This window comes from Lissotriton helveticus, chromosome 6 (assembly GCF_964261635.1).
Source record: "Lissotriton helveticus chromosome 6, aLisHel1.1, whole genome shotgun sequence".
NCBI lineage: Eukaryota > Metazoa > Chordata > Amphibia > Caudata > Salamandridae > Lissotriton > Lissotriton helveticus.
Genome location: NC_136067.1, coordinates 16145232 through 16165224, shown reverse-complemented (window position 1 = coordinate 16165224; position 19993 = coordinate 16145232). Strand labels below are relative to the sequence as shown.

The following is a 19993-nucleotide window of genomic DNA, read 5'->3' as shown; positions in this document are numbered from 1 at the left end:
TCGACACTTAGAAACTTTTCTCGTGAAAACCACACAATGCATTCCTATGGAAGGAAATACAAGTTACGGGTAAGTACGCTTAGAATTACTTTTCAAGGTCAGTGCTGGGCTAAAAGATGCAGCACTGAGTTCTCTCCTGATAACAGGTGAGTAAATCGAAATTTGTTGTGCGGCCGATTGTAGAAGAATATTTGCACAATGGTGAAGGAAGGGGGCGGGGCCTGCAATGACATGTGTGCAAACATGCCTTGTGGCGCGTTTTAAGTTGGGAAAATAATTCCTCTTCAATGCAGTGGTCCCCTGGGGGCCAACTAGCCCACCAGGTACCTCCAGTATGCGCCAGGGAGCTGTGTTGCAGAGAGGAATTTAGAGGCCACGCCTCTTTTTACAACACTCTGCAACACAGCTCCGTGACGCTTACTGGAGGTTCCTGGTGGGCTAGTTGACTCCTAGGAGACCTCTGGATTGAAGAGGAATTCATTCCCCAACTTAAAACGCGCCACAGGGCGTGTTTGTACACATATCACCTTAGGCTCTGCCCCCTACCTTCACCACTGTGCAAACCAGCACCGTGGCGCATTTTAAGTTGGGGGATTAAGTCCCCTTGAATCCTGAACACCTCTCTACCACACAGCCCCCTATCGCATACTGGAGGTTCCTAATGGGCTAGTTAGCCCCTAGGGACCCCCAGTATTCAAGGGGAGTTCGTCCCCCCTCTGCAAACGCACCAGGGGGTGCGTTTGCAGCGTGGTGAAAGGAGGGGGCAGGGCCTAGGGACCATCGCATCTTTTTGACCCTGGGGGTCCTTGTGGGACCCCCTGAGCAGGCCTAATAATAATAATAATAATAATAATAATAATAATAAATCCACATTTGTAAAGCGCACAATCACCTGTAAGGGTCTCCAGGCGCTGGGGGCCGTCGGGAAGATTAAGCGAGCTATTGCCCAGAGTCACATGGTGTTAGGCTAATCTGCCGCTGGTGCCAGGGATCGAACCGTGCCCCTTTTTGTGTTTTGCGGCGTTTGTTTTGGTTTTCTTGTGCCTCGGTTCTACCGAGGCACAAGATGGCTGCCACCACTTTCTGATTTTGACTGTTGACAGCCAATCAGCATGCAGCTCGTGCACGGCAGGGGGCTTTTAGGCTGCGCGTAGGGACGCGGATAGTACTCGGATCCACCGCGCCCATAGATATATAAATGACTTTAACTGTAATTTTCTCAAGAACTACTGAACGAATTTACACCAATCAAGCAAAAGGCACAAGTCTGAACTGAGTACTACCTCTTTGCCAAATTTGGTGTAATTCAGTTCAGCCGTTCGGGCTGTAGCCGTGTCTAAAGGTCCTATAGGAAATTGCATGGGGAAAACACATTTTGGGACCCCCCCTTTTATCTCGGCCCCTGCTTGACCAATCACCCTCAAATTTTCAGCGAAGGAGGGGAACTGAGCTGGCCAATAGTTTGAAACATTTCACGCAGATTCATCAATCGGCAACAAAGTTATTGTCAATAGAATGTTGTGGATTTCCTATTGATAATAGTTCCTAACTATAACTATGTACTGGTGACCTCCAGTAGATAATATATATATATATATATGATCAAGACTGCCGTGGGGCAGTCGAAACACGTCAGGCTGGGCACTTGCTTTAATATGATCTTGCACTTGCACTTTTAAACTGCATTAAATAAAGAAGATCTAAAAATCTACTCGACGTTTATGAATATATGTAAAAGTATTGGGACTTGAGCCCAAGATTGCAGTTTTGACAACCTTTCCTCCTCAAAGAATCTCTACAGTAGTCAACTCTGTGCGAAGCAGATACTGTTATACATGACTGATCCTCAAGGTATATATTGCAGAGACACTGGAGACCTTTATTTGTTGAGTTTAATGATTATATTGATATTAATAATGATTGCTTTCAATATACTGTACAAGGAGGCGATTCTGGAAAGCCTCCTTTTCCGTTCTGTATTCAGTTGCTATGTTCTTCAAATAAATAAAAATACATTTATTTAAAAAAATCCAATCCTGGCAACCAGATATATGTATTTGTAAAGTTTTTAAGTGAAAAAGCTCTAAGAAAAGCACAGCATCTATGGGTGTGGTTAACTGCGAACTGTATTGGATTGATTCCGATTCATTAACCACATCAGTGCTAAGGCAATTCCTCCTCTGCGCTGCATGACCTAAATTCCCATTGTTTATGACGAGCTGAGCTCGTCATGAGCACAGGAGCAGTGTACTGCATGACGAGCTGAGCTCGTCATGAGCATGGAAGGGGTTAACAAGCCCCTTGCACCCCCAGTATGTCACTTTTCCCTTTGTACTTACATCCTGATTACAAGTTGTATGGTATGGATTAACAGAAAAATCACATGACATTTTATCATTATATGTGTTAAATCTGCACCATAACTGTGCAGTTATGAGTAAAACCCCATGGAATGTGGAATTACCATGTGGGACCACTTTTTATATTTGTAAAACCCAGACAGCATTTCTAAAATCATTTACCACCTGCTCTAAGTACTAGGGGTAGGAGAAGTAGGAGAAGGTTTTGTCTGGTAGGTGGCAGCACTGCAGGGTCCCCTGTCAAAAATAAATGGGGTATAAAGCGTAGCTGCTGCTGCAGCCAAAGCCATGTTTGATTACTCCAGCCAGTAGTTTTAAGCATGATTCTTTCCTAGAAAAACTGGTTTTGGAAAAATCTACCTATTCGGAATTAGGTGGAACAAAATTAAGTGACTCAAATTTAGAACAATAGTGTTTTTTTCCTGGAAGTAGATCTCCTGCTACTAGGCAATGTTGAACACTGTAACCGACACAGTCCTCTTGAAGTTGGATGCACATTTGGCCAGGGCCCCCTGAAGCCGATGGTTTTAGTAGGAAAAGTTCTAAGCGGGAAGATTCACATTTTGTGGCTGCTGACGTCTGCTCATCGACCAGATACTTTAAGTATCGTTTACCAGTCAAAGTTTCTATACTGGGATTTAGTCTCCATTTTTGGAGCTCAAGTCTGAAAGTTATATCCTGGCATGATGCCACAAAGCCAGATACGTTAGCTACAACGGTCTGCTGAATCCTTCTTTTGAGTGGCAAAAATCTCTGAGCAGGACCAACCTGATTTTGTTGCTCTCCATGATTTTGGGTTATCAGATTGCCTTGGTGTTTAATGATTTATGATTAGTAGTTAGTGGTTCATGCTTGATGGTTAGTCCCAATCCTCCTGAGGTTGAAACATTTCCATGTTTCAAATGTATTCCTCTTGGTCACATCTAAGGGTCCCAGGACCTCATAGACATCACCTAGGACGTAAGACTCACTCAAGCAGAGACTACCAGCACAGTCCAGTTGAGGTCCACTTGCCAATGCTCAACAGGTACCTTCCGCGAAAGGCCTTTTGCAGCTTATTTCGTGCCGTTCGGGAGGTGAAACAACTGACCCTTGAAGTCCGCTTCTCAATCTTCAGTAAAGTGGAAGCAGGTCATACCCCTCAGGACTCCTTACAGATTACAGACAGCACACATCTTCCTCTTCTGCTCTTCCACAGGTCCAGAGGTAGTCAGAAGTGCTGGGAGTGAGGTGCCACATTTGTGCAGTCCACTAGCAAGTGGGTGTAGATGACTCCCTGACCAATGGGAAGAAAGATCCTTAGGTTAAACCTTCCCCCTTTTACAGCACATTATGTTTGCCTTACTGCAAAGTATCCAACAGTATACACCTTCTACAGAAAATCAATATTTCAGGACCCTTCTCTCCTTGGAGGTGCCTTGTGGCTCACCAACTGGTGAGTCCGTGACAATAAGCAGCCTCCACCTAACTAACTACAGTAAACTGGTTCTGGTACCAGCCTCAACTGTGAATTGGGTCAGGGGAGGTTTGAATATATCGTGGGATCAAAAGGCTCCTCTACCCCAGGTCTCGCTTTACAATAAACTATGAAGTAACAGGCCTCTTCCTGGTTGATTTCAAGTTGATGTAGCATGGACCCTAGCCATTGGCTTTACCTGAGATGAGCGGATCACGCTCTGGAAACCGTTTCACATCTACTGAAGGGAGGAAGAATTGGCTGGGAGGTCAGCCCAAACTGCCTAATTCCAATTAACCTACTAAAGCTTTAGCCAAGACATTGCAACTTTCTAAAAGTTACATTTACTGAATATTTGTCAAAAATCCAATTTCATTTTCGAATTGAACATTTTGTGTGAATATCAAAACAGTGGTTGAATGAACTCTGGAGTTTTTTCTAATGCAATGGTATGAAATTAGATTTACATATTGACAAGGCCATAGTACATATACAGTGAAAATAGCTTTTGCAGTCTAGACACTGCAGTCATATGTTAACCTTTAATTTCTATTTGTTCAATTTTTTTTTTATAAATTCTTTTTATTGAAGTTAAGACCAAACAGCGGCCAACAAGGTCACATTACAAGGTTTTTCTTTTTTCACCTGTCAAAATGGGTATATTTTGATACGTTCAGCTGCAGGTTTCTAAGCTACAGTGGTCTAGCTATGCCTGTCAGCCTGAAACAATGTTTTCCTGTTCAGCCAAGTGTATTGCAAAACACATGCTACAATTCACTAGTAGCAATTGTGTCATGTGTTAAGACATCAGGAAGATGCACTGGATAGCAGTGCCCCAGAGTACAGAATTCAAATACTAGTAACATCAGTTAAAAATAGAGGTGATCACACATAAGAACCTTACTGATTTTATTTTAGTATTTGTGCAAAGCGGATTAAGTTACACTTGACACCAACCTTTGGTTCAAAAAAACAGAGTCTGATTCTGATAAATTAAAAATCAACAAAGATACACAAAATCAGAGAATGGATGTACAAAATGTTTTATATAACAGCACGGGATGAGATTTAATTTAAGACAAGAAGTAAATAAAATTGCTTTAGGATATTTTGGCAAATTTCCTTGCGCTATATTGTGCATAAGATATGACTCTAAAGTTTTATTATAGCCTTAAGAGCCCGATGTAGCGGGCTCTACACGCCATTCAAAGTCTGCTCCCTTGATAAAGGACCTCGCCTTTGGCCTTTAACAAGGGAGCGGGCCTTTAATGGTCAGCAGACCCTGCTACAAATGCTCAAAGGATTTTAGGACAATCTGCACCAAGAGAACAGAATATTCTAATTTGTAAAAACAAAGGCCTCATGGAGCATGAGGGGTTTTAAATCCCCTTGGTCTCTGAGAAGCCTTTGTTCACAGCAATAGCTATGAAAAGAAAAAAATATATTGGAATGTTGCTTTCCGGGCTTCTACCATCCAGTAGAAGCCAGGAGCACTTCATTGCCTTTAATGGAGCGCTCAACATTCCAAGGGTATATATTTGTCCTATGTTCTTTTAACGTGTCTATACAATAATTGGTCCATGTACACTAATTGCCTATGAAATACACTGCATTATATAAACTTTCCTGATACAGCAAATTCAAGTTGTTATTCCATTAGACAAACTAGGAGTAGTTGGTGTCAATAGGCTGATCTATACTATTCTGTTTTTTGATAGTCTGTCTAGGTTTGGATAAAATTATTAACAACATTTTATTACCTTTTCTTTCTCTCCTTCTCGACGTTACCCATTTCCAGCTCTGAGCCCTCTACGAACAACAATTGCGACTTTAGGGCAAGGTTTCTCCGGCGCTGCCTTCACGGTCATCTACCTGTACACCGCTGAGCTCTACCCCACTGTCCTCAGGTATGGCTAGACACTACATTCTGACATTCGTGATTGATAATTTGGGGAATACCAACACCAGGAAAACATAAAAGATTAAAGTAATCCTCAATCTCCAGTAGTATTTTTATCTGGGTTGCACTGAGAATCTGCATGTTGTGCATAGTCTAGTTCATGATTCCCTCCATGCGCGAAGTTGGCAAAGTTTCTGCCAATCAACCAGATTATCATGCCATAAATCTTAAAATAAAGGGCCTCATTTACAATAATCTGATGCAAGGTAACGCTTCAAACCTTACTGCTGCGATACCGTGCGCCAAAAGAAAAGGGCACAAATGTGCTGTAACTACAAGATATTGGGGCATTCTTGTTGTTTTCCCCCTGTGGTGATGCACGATGGGCTGTCATGTACCATGGTGCAAGGGTGTCTGCGTTGTAGGGGTGATTGTTCAGAATGTAGCACACACAGAAAAAGGAAAAATGAAGAGAAATAGAGGTATTTGTCCTCGTTATGCCTCCTTTATGACTCCCCTGCGGAAGTGTAGGAATCTGCCCCATTCCCGGGTTTTCAAAACATTCTAAATCTGGAAATGCATCAAGTTAGTGGCAACTGCAATAATTACAGGTATAATGACATATTCTAAAGATTCAAGTTACAGTGAGTAGTATTTAAATTTACATACAAAAAGGTTATCAAAGATAGGGGCATGTGATCTTGTATTAGAGCAGGATTTATCCAGTTTCAAAGCTCGCAGTCCTGTAGTTACACAGCTAACACGGATGTATGACGTTTCAACGCATGCTTTTACAACGCATGCCATTACGACGCAGGTTTTACAACGCAAGTCGTTACAACGACTTGCGTTGGGGGGCGCTGGATAGTGAATAGTTTAATTTACTATTCCAACTCCAGTCCCCGTGGATAGTAGGGAAGGTGTTGGATAGTAATTAAACTATTCCCTATCCTAGAGCACCCCCCAGCGCAATGCGTTGTAATAACTTGCATTGTAAAAGTTGTGTCGTAATGGTAGTGCATTGTTAAAGTTGCGTTGTAAAGCATGTTCCCCCAGCTAACACTATTCTCAGCGCTCAGGCCTGAGGTTTTTTTAACACTGTATATCTTATTTCAAGAACACAGACAGGGTTGAAATGATTGATTTTTGCAAAGGAATAGTGGTAACTTTAAAACAACAGGTTGTTTTTTTTTGTATGAGTTGTGCTTGGCTGGTGATTTACGCATTGTGGATCACAGCACACATTGACACATTTATGAAGAATAGGTCACTCATGATTGATGAGAAACAAACTGCAAAGTGCACAACCAGAAAGAACAGGTAAAAAGATATATTTTAGCAGTTGAAGGATGCACAGACAAGAATATAGGAGAAGGAAAGAGTTAATATCCTAATTGTAGAATCTCTACATATGTTGTTGATTCTGGCAGTCAGTATCTTGCCACAACAGGTTTGATTTTAAGGTTATAGTACAAATGACATACAATAAAGTCTGGTCCCTAAGCATACTGATCCATATTACAGTGGCCATCGTCTCTTTGTATTTTCTTTGGCAATGGACTCATGGTAACTCTGAGCTCCCCACCCTTCTCTGCAGCTTTACAAAACCTCCCAGGCATATGCTAAGGCAACCACCAAGTAAATAAGGTAACCTCCATGAATCTGTTTCAGGACCCTTACCAGCAATTCAGATTCAGGTCTTCCACTGTTCCCTCCCCATCAAAAACAAATGCCCCAGGAAGGAAGTTCCCAGGGCCCATAAAGTAATGGTGGTACCATATACCATCTCCCTTTTAAAAATAATAATACCACTGCAGGGTTTGGATCCCCAGGGCATTTCCAGGCTCGGGCAGGAGGGCAGCGTGACCCTTAGACTTTGCGCATCGGCCACAGGGGATGGGGTTCCCAGGTCCACAAAGGTGCTTGGGAAGGGAGGTAAAATGCTGCATTCCCGTTATTTAAAACTTCAGCCCTGAGGGATGAGATTCCTGGGTCTCAACAAGGCTCAGGGGGGTCACGCCCTTCCTGGGTCAAAATTAGTTCTAGGAGGGGTTATTAGATTGTCATTTGATAATGTTATACTAAACATAGAAGACTGGGCATTAGGTACTAGAATATGTGTGTGTCCTAGTTCTGCTAGAAAAGATGAGCTAGTTGTAAAGGTTTCACCACAGTATGAAGGATACAGGTGGTATGTACTTTAGCACCTTCAGACTGTGAAATCTTTAGGCAAGGTTTTTTGATGACTGTTTCATAGTGTGTACACTGTTCTCAGTAGTTGTTTTTGAATACTGTTTTATTGATCATGAGAGTTCCACTGCTTGCAACAGTTTGAAACACAGTAAACTCTTGCCAAAGAGAAAACAAATGTTTACGGTGCCCACATTTCTGCTGATATCAACTTTATTTCTTAATATACATTCATTGAGTGCCACAGGTATAATATAGCCTTATAGCCCGCCGTAGTGGGCTATACCACTATTAAAGGCCCACTGAATCGTTAAAGGCCCGAGCCGAAGGCGAGGGACTTTAACAAAACAGCGGGACTTTGATAGTCGGTATAGCCCTGCTACGAAGGGTACACAGACATAATATCGACTCCAAAATATCGTTTGGACATAATATCGACTCCAAAATATCGTTTGGAGAAAATATCGACAGGACAGAATATCGACAGCCAAAATATCGTTTTTAAGGTAAGTGAAGTAATATCGTTTTTAAGGTAAGTGAAGTAATATCGTTTTTATTTTTAGGGTTCAGGGTCAGTTTTGGATTTTTGGGTAAAGGGGTATTTTTAGGGTTCAGGGTTAGTTTTGGGTTTTTGGGTAAAGGGGTATTTTTAGGGTTCAGGGTCAGTTTTGGGTTTTTGGGTAAAGGGGTATTTTTAGGGTTCAGGGTCAGTTTTCAGTTTTTGGGCAAAGGGGTATTTTTAGGGTTCAGGTTCAGTTTTCAGTTTTTGGGTAAAGGGGTATTTTTAGGGTTCAGGGTCAGTTTTCAGTTTTTGGGTAAAGGGGTATTTTTAGGGTTCAGGGTCAGTTTTCAGTTTTTGGGTAAAGGGGTATTTTTAGGGTTCAGGGTCAGTTTTCAGTTTTTGGGTATTATTTTATTATATTTTATTACTATATATATATGTTTAATAAATATGAAATAAAAAAATATTTATTTAACTTTCATTAATTATTTAATTATTATAAGTTAATTTAAGTAATTTTAAGTATATTTTAGTAATTAATTATTAATATTAATTTAATTTAACACTGTTTTTAGTAAATACAATATTTTTTACAACTATATTTTTGTAAACGATATTTTTAACTCGATATTTTTGTACTACCTGTTTGTAGATAGAAACTCGATATTTTGACTGTCGATATTTTCTCAACGATATTTTTGATGGTCGATATTCTTTCAGTCGATATTCTTTCAGTGATCCGCTACGAAGGGCTATAAGGCTATTAGAACATTCTGCCACTAGAGGGCAGAATGTTCTAACAAATTAAACAAAGGGTTCTCAAAGCTCGAGGGGATATAAATCCCCTCGAACTTCGAGAAGCCTTTGTAGAACATTGGAATGTTGCTCTGCGGGCCTTTACCGGCCCGTAGAAGCAGGGAGCACTCCATTGTCTGCAATGGAGCTCCCAACATTCCAATGTTCTAATACAGATTAAAGCCTTATGTATGGGCTACTTTCTTTGAAACTGGCATTCAGAATTTTGGTTTTCTCTCAATAATTGTGTAGAGATTGAAGATTGTAGTGAATGTGGGTTTTCCCAATTATGTGTGGTCAATTCTTAATGTGATCGATTGTAACTGTAAAGTGTATGCTATAGGCTTTGTGTTCATATAATGCTTGCTTTCAACACCTAAGTAAGTTGTATCCGTGGTTGCAGTAGTAATGGCTGATATTTTGGAATTACTTTCAGGGCTCTAATGTCATAGTAATTTATAAAGCACTATGTAGAAAAATGAAGTTTGAATGATGTCATCAGTGATGTTATTAATTATGTCATTTGAGATGTCATAAGTGATGTTATAAATCATGTCACAGAACATGCCATGAGTATTGTCATATGGGAGGTCATAAGCATTGGATGGTCAGGGGTGCAACGTATAGTAAGCGCTATTAACTATGCTGAGTTTTTTAGTTCAGAATTCTAAAGGTGTCACTGAGAAATTCACCTAATGTTAGCGGAAGCTTTTATTCAGTAAATTTCAAAAGATTTTAATAGGAAAAAATTATTTTTATTACACTTAACTATAATGTCACTTTAACGTTTATTTTAAATTTCTAGTTTTTTTAAAATAAAAAAAATGTATGTATATATATTAGGGGTGGGCGGAATTTGCGTTGTCGCGCCACGCAAAGCTCAGCAAAATGGTAAAAAATCTCTGCGAGCACACAGAGTTCCGCAAAAACGTGGAATTGCTTGTTCTGCCCGTTTGCAATCCTTTTTTTCCTGTTCGTGAATGCTGTTTTAATGCTTGGGGAAAAATATCTCACAAACATGCATTTTTAAAGTGCAAACAAGCATCAAAATTCCGCAAAGCCCCAGATCTCAGCATTTTGGGCAATTTTGCGTTCTCGGCAGAATGCCAAATTACCTGAATTCCGCAAATTACGCATGCAGATCGGATTTTACCGCCCAGGCCTAATATATATGGTAGAATAACTAGATAATACATTCTGTGTGCGGACGGTATTCTGAAAGGGAATTACTTTCGTATTGCAACGTAACAGGAAAGAGTGCACACTTTGCAAAATGTTTCAGAAACAGGGTAATATAACAACATTTGTGTTGAGATTGCCAGTCTCCTCAGTTCTTCTGACTCTCATATTGAGACATTTTCCCAGCAAGTTCATTATTATCGCAATAGCATATTTTTTCTAAACTTCGTATGAGTTTTTACACTAAAGTTGTAACTAGAATTCAAAAAGAGAATAATCAGTTTTTTAATATTGTATAGTTTTAACTTTGAATATGTAAAACAGATTTTTTAAGTGACGAATTAATCACTAGAGTTCTATATTTTGGTATTTTTCAAATGCTTAGTATTGAATGTTAATCTGTAATACGAGAGTCATTAAAATATGGTTGTAAATTCATTTTTTATTTTTTTTAAAGGTGGTGACTCTCGCAAGATGCTCGCGGGAGTCAGACACACAATCTCCTCCGTGGACTCTGAGGGGCATGTTAGATTATGTTAAGAACAGTGTTTTACTGTAATTGTGATCAAAGGAACATATTTACATATTAGAGATGTTGATTATATTAGTAAAACTGATTATTATTTGTTCCATCGAATACATAAAGCAATAATATTTTTACGATTTCACGAGTCGCTCGTGGGAGTTGAACACACAATCTGTTTGGACTCCTAGTGTGCTGTACTTCTTATTCAGCTCTCGTGAGCACAAGCTCATGCACATGGAATTAGGTTAACAACAGTGTTTTCTTGTAATTCAGAACAAATTAAGTTATTAGAGATATTGATTAGTTAGGAAAAATTGATTATGAATTGTTCCATGAAATATATACTATGATGTCTTTATCAGATGCTAATGAGGATCCAGTGGCAGCTGTACCAGCCCAGCCACCACAGACTCCTAAGGAATCCTTGGTGTGGCAGTACCTTGAAATGTGGCTAAGTGGCAAGAAGGTTTCTGCAAAGTATGTAATCTCTGAATTTTGCAAGAAGGAGTTCGACCCGGGGAACAGAATTAAGCAGTATAGTATGAGTACAACAGGCATGTGGAGGCACCCCAGATCTGTGCATCCATAAAGGATTGCTCAGGCAGAATTGGCTCATTCTGTACAGCTTGACAACTCTTCAGGGGCTTCCACATCATTTGTTCCAGGAGATACTGTGCCTACACACATAGTAATTGCAGCAGCAGACAACAGCCCTGCTTATCTTAATAAAGCACTTTTTCGCTGCTTATGTAAGCTGATCATTTTTTCATCAGAGACAAGCAGGTTCAACTTGTAGAAGGTTGTCCAAGATCAAAAGTGTCCACCAAAGCAGTAGTTTTCAGTGTTTTTAACAAGTTTTCCCCAATTTGTCTCCTTTTTGTCTTACCATATTAAAAATGTTTTACACAGTACACAAAAATAATAAGAATGTTGTAAAACACAAAAACAATTATAGTTGTTGAACTTGTTAACAAAATCGGCTCTTTTCGGAGCTACCCTATAGTTTCATTATCTCTGTTGTTTGTACTGTTTCCCTTTTTTCCTTTCTCAAAACCTCTTGCAAAAGCCAGACAGGCCCACCATCATCAGCTGCTCTCCCGAGCCTGCACAAGCTTATTAATGACTCTCCTGAGGCTCTCACAGAATCTTAGCTCAATTTGAAAAGCACCCAATAGAAAACCTCCCACTGTTTAACATGTAACTGTGCACTATACAAACAGCAGTTGGTCGTAACCTAACCTACTTTTTTAACTGCCAAACATCTACTAATTACATTTATGTTTTTGCCTCCCTCCCATTTTTTAAAAAAAATGTTGTAAGTCCATATGCCTTCTGAAGCTTACTCATTCTGCTAAGCACTTCCCTTGTAGCTGAAATCTCCATACTGCACCTTGGTTTGCCTTTGGATTTTGGGACATAGCTTCATCCACCGGGCTAAAGAATATGACATTTATTGTGGTATTGAGAAGAATAGTGGATTACCAAGCTTGCCCATCACGATGATTGGTCATAGAGGTATCTATTGTTACCAAGGTTTGAGAGCATTTTGGATTGTGAGCACCCAGACCTGATGATACTGCACTGTGGTGGCAGTGACCAAGGCACAATCACAGGGGTCGTGCTTCAAATCCAAATGAAGATGACTTTTTCACAATTGATGTCGCTCTTTCCTCTCACTGCCTTTGTATATTCTAATATATGACAAAGGCAAAAATGGCAATGGTGTGAAGACTTTTGTCTTAAGATTGAGAGGTCTGGGAGGCATGTTAATAAAACAATTTCTACATTTCTTCATTACCATATATCATAAGAACATCGAGTTTGATATGCCCGGTGTCTAAGTCCACATTTTTGTAAAGTCCACATTTTGTAAAGCGCACAATCACCCGTAAGGGTCTCTAGGCGCTGGGGGGCCGTCGGGGAGATTAAGCGAGCTATTGCCCAGAGTCACATGGTGCTGGGCTAACCTGCCGCCGGAGCCGGGGATCGAACCGTGGTCCCCAGATTCCAGCGTCAGTCGCCCTGGCCGCGGCGCCACACCTCTCTATAGAGGAGATGAAGTGCAGTTCACTGCGGAAGGGAATCAGATTTTCCTTAATAACATCAATGAAGGCATCTAAGTTCTGTGTAACTGAACAGTGCACCCTATAAACCCAAAGGCTCTTTCCAGAGCCACCCAATTGCAATATTATGTGATTCTTTCATATAATAACTCCCTTTTCCTTGCATATTGACACTCATGAGAGTCTTGCGAGAGTATCAGCACTCAAAGGCCTGCCTCCACCTGTGTATTTGTCTGTCTCTTGCAAGAATCTCATAAGCTCAAACACTTAGCATGTGTCTCATAGATAACAGCCCTGTATTCTTGGGTCTGGGAAGTAGAGTATGCAAACAGATACGCGTCTCTGCTGAGACCTCTCTCTTCAGGCAGAGCTTCTCTACCCCTCTCTACTTTTTTACAATCCAACAAGAGTATTGCAAGATCATACATTTTTGGGAGGAGATAGAACTTACACTCTCTGGGGCCAATTCACAGAACTAATCTGAGACAAAATCCTAAACTTACTACTTTTGGTATTCACAGAAGACATTTGGTAGTAGTAAAGTTAGGATTTTGTCTTAAGTTAGGATTTTGTCTTAAGTTAGGATTTTGTCTTAAAACCGACATTTAAGACAAACCTAAGTTTAACTTAAGACAAAATCCTAACTTAAGACAAAATCCTAATTTAAGACAAAATCCTAACTTCTCAGGTGACCAGTATGTATCGTAGTTTGTGGGAGGGACTGGCTTCTCTGCTGAGACTTCTTTCTCAGATGAACAGTGTGCATAATAGGGTTACGGGAGAGACTAGTCTCTCAACTGAGACCTCTCTATGGGGTGATAGGTGTGTATAGTAGGGTGTTTGGAGGGACAGACCTTTCTTCTGAGACATCTCTTAAGTGACAAACATGTGTAGTAGGATGTGGAGAGGTACTAGAATGCGTGAAGAGATTGGGCTCTCCGTTAAGCTCTCTGTCTGTAATGATGAGTTTGCATAATAGGATGATGAGATAGACTATCCTCTCTACTGAGACATCTCTCTGGGCTGACAGGTGTGCGAAGTAGGGTGTGCGAAGGGACTGGCCTTTCTTTCTCTGGGATGATGGGTATGTGCAGTAGAGGGTGTTGAGAGACTGGACTGTCCTCTGAGACTTCTGTCATGGATGACGGGTGAGATCAGTACAGTTTTTGGAGGGACTGGCCTCTCTGATGAGACTCTTCTCTTGAATGACTGATGTTTATAGTACAGTGCGGGGACTGACTGGCCTCTACACTGACATTTGTGCTCATATCTCTCCCCACAGTGATGGTTTTGCATGGTAGGGTGTGGGGATGTGCTGGCGTCTCTGCTGACACTGCTGTCTTGGATGAAAGGTATGCATAGTAGCGTCTGTGGAGGAACTGGCCCCTATCCTGTAACCTATCTCTTGGATGATGGGTGTTTATAGAAGTGTATGATGAAGGGCTTACCTGTCTGCTTACACCTCTCCGAAGGGTGACAGATGTACAACTTGGGTGTGGGGAAGAAATTATCTTTGTGCTGAGAAGTCTGACTTGGATGACAAGCATAGCATCTAGGCTATGGAGAGAGACTGCCCTGTCAGCGAAGACCGCTCCCCAGAATAGCACATGTGTGTAGTAGACTGAGGCTAGAGACTGCTCTCTTTACCTCTACCTCTCATTTTTGTGATGAATGTGCATGATAGGGTATACAAATGGAGTATCCTCTTTACTGAGAACTGTTACTTGTTGGAAAGAATGTTGGGACACCCTCAACTCTCACTTGGACCTTTCCCTATGGAAACAGGCATTCATAATAGGGTGCACACAGGGACAGACCTCTGCTGAAATATTCTCTCCAGAGTAACAAGTGTATAATGTAACATATTCTAAAGAACTGCCCATTCCACAATCACAGCTGCTACCAGTGTGTAGTAGAGTATGCGGATACAGTGGTAAAAACCTCTCTCTTCTATGAGAGGTCAGTATACTGCAGCGTGGACAAGGACTGATCTCTCTACTGAGATTTCACTGTTGACAAGTCACCATAGTTAGGTACTCAAACAATCATCTTCATTGTTAACAAATCACTGTAGCATAAAATATGTGCATAGAAACCATATAAATACATATTAACATGGAGGAGCAGTTCTGCACTCCCTGAAGATGGAACTACCAGTTTTAGTCAACATTACAATAGTGTAACAATATTCAACTATTAAGCAAACAAACCATTGATAACTTTAAACCTTTTTATAACAAAAAATTATATAACATTACAAAACTACAACTCCATTAATAACCTATATCAGCAACTAAAATGGAAAAAACAACCAACTTTGCTAATTGATAATGTCTTTATCACCTTATGATGACCACCTGTTGTTGTTGCACTACCGCAGCCAGGAAAAGAGTCTTTGGTGTGGCATTGTTTTTGTTTTTAGGCTAGCCAACAATAAAGTTTCAGCAACGTTTCTCATGAGAACAGTTTTTTAAAAGGAGGTCACAACGGATAGCTCAGGCAAAGTTAACTTGTGCTGGTGAACTGCAAAACTCTTTACATGCTTCCACATCTTTCCAACCTAGATATACTGTGGCTGCCAAGATGCGCACTGCCGAACAAGGCAATAATGCTGCTTGTCTTCACAAGGCTCTTTTTAGCTGCTTGTGTAAGCAAACAATTTTTACTCAGAAACAAGTAGACCTATACAGCACAAACTAATGCAGCATCACATACGTCCCCTATGCAATGCAAACATGTATCACTTCTCCAATTAATAGTTTTTTCCTCACACTCCACTGAGCTATGATTTTCAGTTTTTTCAGAAGTGTGCAAGAATAATTTTTCTTTTCCATAAATGTTTTCACAACTTCTGTTTTCCATTTTCCTCCTACAAAAAGAGAAAATAACTAAAAAAATACATGTAGTCCATAAATGATAACAGTCATTCTTCACCATATTCTTTAAACTTTTCTATATCTTTAACCCACAATCATAACTTATATCTAGTGTGGCACCGACTTGTTATTTCTTTCTCCTGAAACATTCTACACCCTCAACCAGTGCATTGTTTTCACAATTAAATTATAACATGCCATCAACACTGGTTCCATAAAAGTGTATGAAGTATCACATTTGTCTTGACACACCTTTCCTAACAGTGCGAATTGTGTTTTAGTCTAGAAAAAGTAATATCTCCACTCAAGCATCTCATACGTGTAAAATCTTTTGTACATTAAAGTTCATGAAAAACCACCAGAGATTGTTTTAACAAATTGCAGATTCTTTGTCTTTTAATTTGAGATATACTGCATCTTTAATTACAACTACATACAGATAGAATAGTTCATTTTTTACCATAATGTGCAATAGTTGCTGGTATCCCGCTACATTCTAATGACTACTTCTGAAAACCTATATTTAGAAATCTAAATTCTGCAAACAGCTATTCAGTCAGTAAATCTTGTGTAGAATAAGTTTAATATTGCTGTTGAAATTAGTTCAATCTGACATGTAGAAGTGTGTATAATAATTGTAATGTAATTATGCCACATTTTTACATTTCAAACTCACCTGAATACCATTAACAGAGATGAAGATCTACTAAATGTGAGTGATTTAAAATATATGCTTGAGGTGCTGCAAGTTGCAAAATGTTATGCCCATTAGCACTATAGAAAATCATGTCTTGGTGTAACCAGCTGAACACATTTCAGTTATAAAAGCGTACAGCAAACTGCCACATTTGTCAGATATTACATCAGTAATGTCATTTGAAAAGTCACCAGTGATGCCATCATTGATGTTATTTGACATGTCATGAGTCATTTTTTATTTTTTTTGTTTTGTTTTTTGCAGAGTTTTATATAGCGCGAACTAGACCCAAACTGAATCAGGTATCAGAGCGCTTTACATAGCACCAGTTACGTTACATGAGGACACGCATTCATTTTAGGCACGGGAGATTAAGTGATTTGCCCAGAATCACAGGAGGTTTTTTTGGCGTCGTTACCGAGACTCGAACCCAGATCCCCAGGTCCCAGGTCGAGCGCCCTAGCCGTTAGGCCAGCCCCTCTCCCCCTCATGTTTCAATACATTTCTGAGCTTTGTTTATCGGGGAACATCCTTTACAACGCAACTGTTACAACGAAGTACCTTTACGACGCAACCATTACAACGCAACTTTTACAACGACTTGTGCTGGAGGCGCTCTAGGATAGGGAATAGTTTCCAACACCCTCCCTACTATCCACGGTGACTGGAGTTGGAATAGTAAATTAAACTATTCACTATCCAGCGCCCCCAACGCAAGTCGTTGTAATGACTTGCGTTGTAAAACTTGCGTCGTAAAGGCATGCGTTGTAATAGCATGCGTTGTAACGTCATACATCCTTGTTTATCATATTCAGTCAATTCCCCTGCTGAGCATTGATTTTAAATGGGTGCAGAGGAGGATTGGAAGCAAGGCCTGGCCATTGGGCACGTGCAGCAGGGGGTTGGAACCAGAGTATGTCTGCTACTATGCCCTGAACTCAACCATGTGGTTGGTCTACTCCCAGCTATGCATAGCCTCAGCCATATGCAGTGAGGGGTTAGCTACAGTACCTTGCCATCCAGGCCCTGCAAGTAAGCTCCTACAGAAGACCAACATCTGCTGCACATTGTGTTTGTTTATGTACAGCATGGGTTGGCGCGAGGACCTGGCCTCAGGGATTTTGAAAACATCCCACAGGGGACTGGGTTTCAGGGTGGATTGACTCTTCCCTCTTTTGTGTTCTTCCAGCTTTTTATTGAGGACGCGGGTACTGAATTCTCCCCTCTGTAATGGAGGCCGTAACACATTTACTTATGTTTCTGCCAGCCAATAAGATTGTTTCAGCATTGTGGCTCCGATCTGTGAACCTGTAATTGTGGATCGGAGAAAAGGCTGTCTCAGCCAATCCGATTTGAGTAGTTTTTACATTTTTGGATCTACAGTGACACGCAAAGCTGGGTTTGCAGAATTTGAAAAACTGAGCAGATTAACATACCAGATGTATGTAACCTTTTCATTTTCAACCTGAGAACCTTTTAAAACACTCATTTGTCAAAAACAAAAGTATGGATTTACAGCACTTTTGGAATTCCCCCTATTTTTGCCACGCTCTACAGATCTGCACAGTATTTGCCATGAAGATCTCAAAGCGAGTGTACTTCTTTTTTTTTTAAATAGTTTTTGCATATTTGTCAAATGGCACCAATTTTATAAAGAAATTAAAGTTTTCCTATGAAAGTGCTGACCTAACTGTAGCGTCTACTTCAACGATGGTGCCCGCTAATGACTACAATACACACACAGCTTAATATTACACGTCTTTACTCTTCTGCGTGTAACTGTGAACTCAACATTGTAAACCAAGGTTTTGTTCCATTATTATTATTAATAATATTATTAATAGTATAATTATTATAATTACTATTAGTATTAGTACTATTATTATTATTATTATTATTATTATTATTATTATTATTATTAATATTATTATTACTAGTATAATTATTATAATTACTATTAGTATTAGTACTGTTATTATTATTATTATTATTATTATTAATATTATTATTACTCGTATAAATATTATAATTACTATTATTATTAGTAACATTATTTTTATTATTATTATAATTATTATAATTCATATTATTATTAGTAGTAGTAGTAGTAGTATTTAAGCTTGCATAGCTCAACAGATACCAACACAGGGTTTCCCGGTGCTTATGCCAAGTGGTTTGCAACCAGAGTCAATTCACTAAAGCAACCATGTCTTCAGCTGTTTCCGAAATGCAGTGAATGAAGTACATTTTCTCAGTGTGGACAATAATTCATTCCAAAGTCTAGGGCCCTGATAAGCATAAGACCGTCCGCCTGCACAGGGTGAGATGATTGCATTGTATGACAAGAGCAGTATGGTAAGATCTCACCATATCATGAAGGTATCAAGGACTGGTTCCTGATCTGATTCTGTGCACAAAGCACAAAGCCTTAAATTGAATCATTTTCTCAACCTTCAGCCAGTGTACTTCCTGCAAACAACAGGAGACTGATGGCCTGTCAGCGAGCTTGTATAGCAGCCTGGCTGCTGGATTTTGGACCGCTTGTGTCCTTCTCGTAGAGGCTTTGTCAATTTTTAAATAAAGAAAATGTGCATGGTCAAGCCTAGAGAGGCTAAGGGCCTGAATGATTGTCCTTTGGGCTGAATTTGGAAGAATTCAAAGGATTTTACGCAGCTATTTCAACATCGCAAAGCAGTTGGCAGCCACCTTTGCAACCTGGGGCTTTGTGGACAATTTATCATGCAAAAGAAAGTCAAGATTCTTCACCTTTTGGAGGGGGACAGGGAAGGCACCCAGGTTTATTGGCCAATGTTATGTTATGTTATGTTAAAAAATTTATACCGCGCACGTACACCGAGACGGTTTCTTGGCGCTCATAACAGACATAGCTAGCCAGGGCAGGAGAGTTACTCAGAAGCCGCCTTGAAAAAGTGTGTTTTGAGGGTTTTGCGGAACAACTCATATGAGGTAAGATGGCGAAAGGAAGAAGGGAGGGAATTCCAGTAGGAGGGGCCTAAAAAAGAAAAGCATGATCCTCCATGTTTTTTACGGCGGAAAGATGGAATGCAAAGGAGATTATTGACGGAGGACCGTAGATTGCGGATTGGGAAGTAGCGCTTAAGTTTGGAGGAAATGAAAACTGGGGCCTGGTCATGCAAAGATTTGAATAGAGTGCAGCCTAACTTAAAGGAGCATCGTTTAGCCACTGGGAGCCAATGAAGGCTCCTCAGAAGGGGGGAGACATGCTGATGTTTGGGTTGGTGGTACACCAGGCGTGCTGCCTGGTTCTGAATCAGCTGAAGTTTGTGAAGCTGATAGGCAGGAATCCCCACATACAGAATGTTGGCGAAGTCGATTCTGGAGATGACCAGAGCCAGTATTACTAGAATGAGTGCCTCTCTAGTTAGAAATCTACAGATCTTGCGGATCCTGCGTAGCTGGAAAAAGCA

General features: G+C 40.2%; 1 protein-coding gene across 1 annotated transcript in view; it reads left to right on the top strand.

The window, feature by feature from the left end:
* The window catches only part of LOC144762144 (solute carrier family 22 member 7-like), a 235376-nt gene that overhangs the window by 157267 nt on the left and 58116 nt on the right, over positions 1-19993 (top strand). Inside the window, exon 9 of the mRNA XM_078647294.1 lies at positions 5615-5723. Coding sequence (XP_078503420.1) covers positions 5615-5723 — 109 coding nt within the window. The remainder of the gene's footprint in view (positions 1-5614; positions 5724-19993) is intronic.